Source organism: Chelmon rostratus, chromosome 5 (genome assembly GCF_017976325.1).
Source record: "Chelmon rostratus isolate fCheRos1 chromosome 5, fCheRos1.pri, whole genome shotgun sequence".
NCBI classification, from domain to species: domain Eukaryota; kingdom Metazoa; phylum Chordata; class Actinopteri; order Chaetodontiformes; family Chaetodontidae; genus Chelmon; species Chelmon rostratus.
Window position 1 is genome coordinate 1465655 of NC_055662.1, and position 7590 is coordinate 1473244.

Sequence of the window (7590 nt, forward strand, 5' to 3'; positions counted from 1 at the left end):
GGTTTATGTGTAAGAATAATGGTTAATAATGTGGGAGTGGAAAGAGAAGTCACATCTGACCTTCTGATCATTTGGGAAAGATTTACAGTAATTGGGCTTACAGATGCCAAGCCAACAATTGCATCACTCGTAGTGAGTGATTCAGAGGAAGCGTAGATTGACCACAGGGTCACAATGCTTTGACAGAATGGACAATAAATGCCTGTTATCAAATGGCCTTAACCTCCAATACCAACACAACAGGCGCACACCATGCAGCTGCAGAGGGAAAGGTCAAGCATGCAAAGAGAGATGATGTTCAGTGGGGTTCACCCCTCCCATCACTGTCTGCTGCTCCTTCTCATTCTTCTTTTGTCCCCTCCTCCCACCCCCACACAATGACACATACTCAAAGTCTGTCTTCCTCTGTCTCCCTGTTTCTCCGTCTCTCTCTTTGGCTTACTGAGCATGTTCTCTTGTAGTGCGTTATCACATGTACACCATGGAAACTTACAATGGCCATGGTCAGTAGTCAGTCTATGATTGCAACACAATTATCAACACAAATACAAACCCAAAGGCCGTGCCCCCTAAACTCCTACTGCTTACCCTGTATGTACATCACTGTAGTGGCAGAGAAGAAATAAGAAAGAAAGAAAGAAGGAAAGAAAGAAACCCTACACGCTGGTTTAAAACTGTGGTCACATGACTTGATTTGTATTTTAGGTTCCATGATATACAGTTGTAACCATTTACAACCGTATACAACACCAGTGTTACACACGAAGGTCTGTTTCGTTCTTATCATCAGAATGTACTATTGCAAACAGTTGCATAATCTGTGGCTCTGGAGCTGTTTTCCAAAGTCTGCAAACTCAAAATGATGATGCAATCAGGGTTATTTCAGGTTGGACCTGGACCTGCCAAATTTAAATCAGAAAACCTGTGTTCCAAACTGGGGTCATGGACAGTGTTTTCAGAGACTGACCCATATTAGGGAACAACTCAGGACGTCTCTGCTTCTTTGATTTGGACCATTCTCATGTGTGATACTACATTGCTGGAGTGCTCTATAATGCCAGCAAATCAGAATCAGAATGAAAGTATTTTCTTGGTCATGTTCAGCAACTATTTCCTGAAGTCTGTCACAACAGAAACAAATGACATCAGATGAAAACCATCCATGTCCGAAACGCAACATTCTGAGAAGCCTTGCTTTATTTTCCGGGTCATCCATTAGTTTCATGAACAGTTTAAATAATGATTGAAACAAAGCTCCAAAGTCTCATTCAAGTTGATTAGAATGCAGCCCCAGAGGAGTTTAGATTATTTCATTTCCCCATCAATGCACAGACATGGCCCAGTGCACGTCGCTCAAAATGTCAGGGAGTTTACCTAGTGTAAGGAACAACATGTGCAGATATCCCAGAGGCAGGATCAACTTCTATCTTATCGCACACATCCCACTTAATAACGTATAAATACATTTTACATTATTTTTTATTATCCAATAAATATGCCATTTTCAGAAAATAATGTGCAGATAACACAATTGTTGTAGATACATGACATTATATGAATTTTCATGATTTTAAATTCAGTTTTTAAACTACCCAGCTTAACAACAGAATGCAAGACACCGAGTATTACTGCTTAAATCACTCAACCAAGATTAAACATCCTGAATATCCTGGGGAACATTCCACAGCAGTGAGAAAAAGGTCAATCAGCAGCCAGGATAGGTGGAGCAAAGTAAGACAAAAATTCCATCACATGATTCATGCTGATGACTAAGCAGTCATTGCTTGCCAACAACCCGTTCAGGAATTGTGATAGGTAACCCTGCTATCACAATATTATGGCTGTAACCAGGCTGCTGACCCACAGTCACTACTGAAATCAAGAACATCAACGGTTATTGGACAGCAGGTGCTACTAAATATAGACATTTCCTCTGTGAACCAGGTATGGGCTTGCCAGGACAAGACGAACATGAACAACATGGAAATAAAGTAAGATGCACTCCCTTAGTCGTCAATTATATGGCCTGAGGGCTGTCTGAAATCTCTAAACTGAGTCACTGTGAGGAACACTCAGGATATTGGGGAGTTATGCCAAAACTGTGTGGGCATTTTTACTCCCCACTGAAAGAAGGAAATGACTAGTATAGTGTTTTGTCACTATAGTTTTTAAAAAAAATAATTTTTCCTTTCAGAAACACTCACACATATTGATCATTTTATTCAAAGTAGTAAAAATGTCCATATGCATAGCAACAGCTCAGAGTACAGAGTCCCCAGCAAGCAATGAATTAAATAATTCAATAAAAAAAACACATCTTTAACCATGTTAAATAGGCCATCTTAAGCATACGTGTAAAACAGCACCATGCATACAAAAAATAACAGAGAAAACCCTTTACATACATGTTTATGAGCTTACAGCGAGGCCCGTGGTGAGACAAGTCAAATTCATCCACACACAAATACAGCAGTGGTATAAAGACCCCATTGTAATCCATCACCAGATCCATCACAGAGGTATTCTGACACTCTGCGTCTGAGCCACACCAACACACAGAAGTGATCACACTGTGGTGTAGGTGCATGCACTTTGCCCTCTTTTACATTTCCAGCACATTCTGTTTCATGGGTCAGTTTCACAACAGCTGTAATATGTTGTCAGTGAATTGAGTGTACAAATTTGCCTTGTGACAGTAGTTCTGCATTTCTCTTCATTATTAAATAAACCATAACACATTTAGACACCACAAAAATATTATCATGGCAGCAGGAGTGGCCATGGGCTGGGTTTCTGTGTGATGACTTGTCTGTAGCTCTGAACTGTTTACTACTCTTCAGACCTTCCTTATCAAACCCACTGAGTTGGCAATGGCAGCGCATTGTAAAGCAAGTACCAATAATAACACAGAGTGACTCAGCCTTGTGTGGCCCACCATCCACAAGGCTTATACAACACTGTACACTTGGACTGTTGATTCAGGTTAATGTGATGCTGTGCTCTAAATAACCAGGGTTGTCCCACAGCACTAATCACATTCAGCTTGTAGGATAAAATGAACATGGTAATCACTTGACTTCTCCTAATTATTCTCTTAATACCAGTGTAACAAAGTTGTTTTCATTCATGAATTCCTACCTCACCATGTCTTCAGCCCAAGTTCCTGGAGTCAATCTGTCCTTGGACGTTGCTCTGTCCTATGTCCTATCTCCATGGGCCTATGCTTAATGAAGGCGCTTCACAGCAACATAAAGCTACACCTACCTCTGTTTCTACTGAACTGACTGACTCGTTTTCAGGTTTGGTCGAAGTTTTTCCACGGGGTTTAACAGACTGAAATACTGTTAACCATTTTCATTTTAGTGTCTTCAAATCGCTTGCTTTGTCTGACCAACAGTCCAAATCACAAAGATATTTGATTGACAGTGATAAAAACAGAGAAAATCCTCACCTATGAGAAGCTGGAATTGTTGTTTTCTTGATTTATCAACTACTTTTTTCAAAACTGTCGAATTATTTTCTGACAATTAATTAATTTTCTGCACTAAAGATCATCACAAAATGCTTGTTTTCACTCCAAACATATATTTATATACAGTATGTATATTTCATTGTTGAGTTGACAGTGCCTATTATAAAGGCTGTGGACTTACAAATGTTATCAATGTTGTTAGTAAATTATTCATGCTCTTTAGCATAGAGTACCAGTTGCATCATTGTTAAGGCCGCAGTATGTCTCTGTGAGCTGTTATTAAAGGATTATAAAGAATGCAGCTGATAACCTCAATGAGCTAAAGCAAACCTGCAGTCCAGCATACAGCAGCAGTGGTTTCTTGCTGCTGCAAATCTATGAGCAGGTTTAGATTTTCATGAGCAGTAAAAATAAAAGGAAACAATAAAACTACACTGGCATCTTCCCTTAAGTTTCCATGGAGTCGAAGGTGTGAACCTCAAAATCAGACTTGGGTGACTCGAAGTGGCTGACCAGATGACTGAGGCAGAAGCTCAGCACCGAAGAACACCTGGTATTCTTTCTGAACAATAAGTCCAGGGTTTGACGATGTGACACGTAGTCTGCAGTTAGCCTCCAGGGAGAACAGGCCGGCCGTATAGAGAGATTTACTCCACGGTTCCATGCTGCAACTCACTGTGTCCACCGATGAAAGGAGAGGCACGTTTTCAGCGTAAGTTTCTCGGAATAAAAGCACCACAGTGGCGAGTCTCAGCACATCGGGACACTCATAGTCTTCCTTACTCTCATAAGTGATCTGCAGAAAGACTCTGTAGATGCCATTCATGGGCACCACTAGGTTTCCACTGGAGTAGTTGAAGCCTCCATGACAGTAGGCATGTCCATCCTTATTTTCCCATTCAAGATATTCCCCATCAGGGATTTCGCCTTTAGGAGCTAAGAGTGAGGGCAGAAAGGCAAAACTGAGGTTATGAATGTTCATTTCTAGACATGTGTGTTGTTACACATTTAAGTAAAACTGGGAACATGCTAAAGCACAGGGGGGCAACTACTTGCCATTAAAAACTGAACATGTGCCAGTTTTTATTACAACCCAACTGTACAATTGGTTCAATCCTGATTAACTAGACTGATTGGCTGACCATCAGTCAGAGAGGAGGAAGTAATCTGTGAAACATGCTGACGGAGGCTTTGGCTGAAATGAAGAGCTGCAGACGCTCTTCTTGATGTAAGTGAGTCTATTACTAACTGACCAGTGCTAGTCATCTGGAATCCTTCCCTAACCACTTCCTTTCCCTTGTGACTTGGACTATGAAAATGATGTGGATCATATCCCACAGCCTTTACAGTCTCTAGTTGGGAGATTTTGGAGCAAAATGCTAGACAGCGCTCTGCTCCATCATCACTGAAAAACCAAATGAAGGCGTAGATTTGGGAAGAATGCTGTTCATCCCTCCAGTAGACTAAGAATCTATGCAAAGGAGCACACACGCTGCTCTGGTGGTGGGACATCTTATTGTTGTTTATTCTTTAATATTTCCCCCATCTGTCTCTGTCTCTGCCCATCTGCATACCATAGGCTACATGCAGTATGTACAGGCTACACAGCTTTCCCAGTTCTGTTCTGTTCTGTTTAACCCAAGTCTGCCTCTGCTTATCTGATGTGCTTTGCACATAGTGCACTTCCCATGTCAAGGTTTTTCTTCAGTCTTCTCTACAACACAGACAAACTCTCTTGTAGTCTCCACTCTGATTATGCTGTTTAAAATACAGCGTATTATAAATTCTAGGTTCATATAATTTATATGTGATGCCAGACCAACATAATAAAGACTATTACATTCCCTGCTGTATATGCTGAAACTGGTTGCGTGTGTTTACTGCACAAATGTTCTTTGCAGTCAATATTTGCATGTAATATAGCCTGTAAGACGCCTGTGGAAAAGTAGAAAAGTACAGTAAAACCCTAATCCTGAAGTTTTACCTGTTAGCATGGCACTTGGATACTGTGAGTCTTTATGTTGCTGTTGTTCAACGCTGACGCCTAGAAGAGAGATTCAAAGATTGTGGGTTTATACATTGATGAATGATTGCTTTTACAAGCCCATTTTCTCTTTCCTGGACAGAACATAGCCTGTAATCTCACTAGATTGTTTGATAGCAAGATACTTACCTGACGTGTGGCTGATAGGCGGCACAGTGGGCTGTAAGGAAACAAACAGTGTTAGCAACGTTTGTTACACATCAGAGTAATGATAGAAGAATTCAAGATAACACGGACAAAAACAATACGAACGATAAACACAGCAGCAAGAGTGCATTCCAATGGCACAACTGGAATTACAAAAAGAACTGTTTCACTTTCACTTGAGCAGTTAGAGCACATCGTAATATTTGAACACATACAACAGCAGTTCATTTAAATATTGCTGCTACACTGTTGCGTTTAACCACACCAACTATATTTATTGGACAAACTAATTAAGAATGAAATGTGTTGTAAATGGTAGGCTACAATACCAAGCACAGCACTAATGTTGCTTCAGTAACCACGAGCTGAGCCTTGACATGAGGTGATCATGGCTCATAACGCAGAGTGGGTGTCTTGTGATTGTTGGGAAGTGCTGAAGGGAGCTTTCAGCAAAGACTGACAAAATCACTGCTGTGAGTGTTTCCAGCTGAATGCACATCAAAAACAACAGCCCAGACTGGCTGACTTTCCTCCAGGCAGGATTTCACAGGGCAGAAAATCACGCAGCACATCTGGGAGTGTCTTGATCATTTCAGGTACAGTCGCACCTCGTTACTGACTGGGTGGATGACATCATTACGCAGCGTACAACGTGCCGGAAACGCATTAGAGGAAGAAGCAAGGAAACTGTAACAAAAAGAGGGTGTCTAGTTACTAAGCAACGAAACTAACAGAAATTAAAAAGATGGCTCCGTCCTGTCGCTCGTTGCAACTTTTCTTCGCTGGGCCGTGCCAACCTGTGCCAACCCGTGCTAACCTGTAACAACCTGTGCCAACCCGTGCTAACCTGTAACAACCTGTGCCAGCCCGTGCTAACCTGTGCCAACCTGTGCCAGCCCGTGCCAACCCGTGCCAACCTGTGGCAGCCTTTGGCAGCCGTAATGTTGTTTGTTCTGCTGATCCATAGATCATAGAAAGCCCAGACTTCCGGACAGCAGTGGTGGGTAAAGGCTCGAGGTGCTGCCGCGTGCGTGTTCCTACCTTTGAGCTGGTGAGCGAGCACGAGCTCGCAGCCGCTCAGCACCTGCTCTGCTACAATGCGCGTGCAGCCGACAAGTACACACAAACACATCATTTCACTGGACTTCCGTTGCCAACTTTGAACTAACTGTAGCAAAACTGCAACAGGAAATAAACTTTGACCCATTTAGAAAGCTCTCAGAGCCGTAAAACGCCCTGCCGCTGGTCAACGACGCACCGACCGGCTGCTTGGCGTTAGCTTCATGAAGCAGACATTTCTACCCTGACTGCACAACAGAGTACTTTCAGTCATTTTAAAGCAGTAATACTTCAGCTGCCAACGACAGCGCCTGTTAACTGAAGGACCGCGGTGTTTTCAGGTGTGTGAAGTTTACCTGGCTGTCCGGATGACCTCGCCTTCCCTGAACAACCGTGATCAGTAAAACCAGAGCTCCTGCGACCAGTAGGACGAACGCCACGGCTAAGAACCGGGCCATTCGCCGGAGCCGAGTCTCTCTCTGGCGCAGAGTTTGGATCAAAGTGTCTGTCCCATGTGAGCCTGTGTGTCCTGCTCCGCAGCAGCAGCCGTCTCCCTCCATGCCGATGGTTTCCCATTCGCGGTTAAGCAGCCAGCTCCCATCCAGCATCTCCATTTATCAGCTGCTGTCGCCCACGTTGAGTCTCGATTTAAGCGAGTTTCACTGGGTGTCTGGACTCAAACACGAACTTCCTCTTTCTGAAATAAGGTTTTCATGCGTTACATCTTCAGCACGAGACACAAAGTGGTCACAAATATTCCCACTCAAAATAGCTTTAATCGATTTGGCTCTAATAGCAGATGCCCATCTGAGACACAAACGTTTTTACTGTCACACATGAAAACACGACTTGAATGTATTTCTAACTC

General features: G+C 42.7%; 1 protein-coding gene across 1 annotated transcript; it reads right to left on the bottom strand.

Moving 5' to 3' along the window:
* Window positions 1-1503: 1503 nt before the first annotated feature.
* On the bottom strand, window positions 1504-7590 carry si:ch211-158d24.4 (uncharacterized protein LOC560966 homolog). Its single transcript, XM_041937476.1, has 4 exons — window positions 7079-7590; window positions 5646-5676; window positions 5457-5516; window positions 1504-4408 (listed from the first exon to the last, which is right to left on the bottom strand). Exons 1-4 carry the CDS (start codon window positions 7334-7336, stop codon window positions 3957-3959), a joined length of 801 nt encoding a protein of 266 aa, XP_041793410.1. The 5' UTR covers window positions 7337-7590; the 3' UTR covers window positions 1504-3956.

Coding starts and splice junctions, on each gene's coding strand:
- si:ch211-158d24.4 (XM_041937476.1), bottom strand. CDS start 7,336: ATGGAGATGCTGGATGGGAGCTGGCTGCTTAACCGCGAATGGGAAACC. Junction 5,677..7,078: donor GAGGTCATCCGGACAGCCAG/GTAAACTTCACA, acceptor GTTTCCTTACAG/CCCACTGTGCCGCCTATCAG. Junction 4,409..5,456: donor TCCAAGTGCCATGCTAACAG/GTAAAACTTCAG, acceptor CCTCACTCTTAG/CTCCTAAAGGCGAAATCCCT.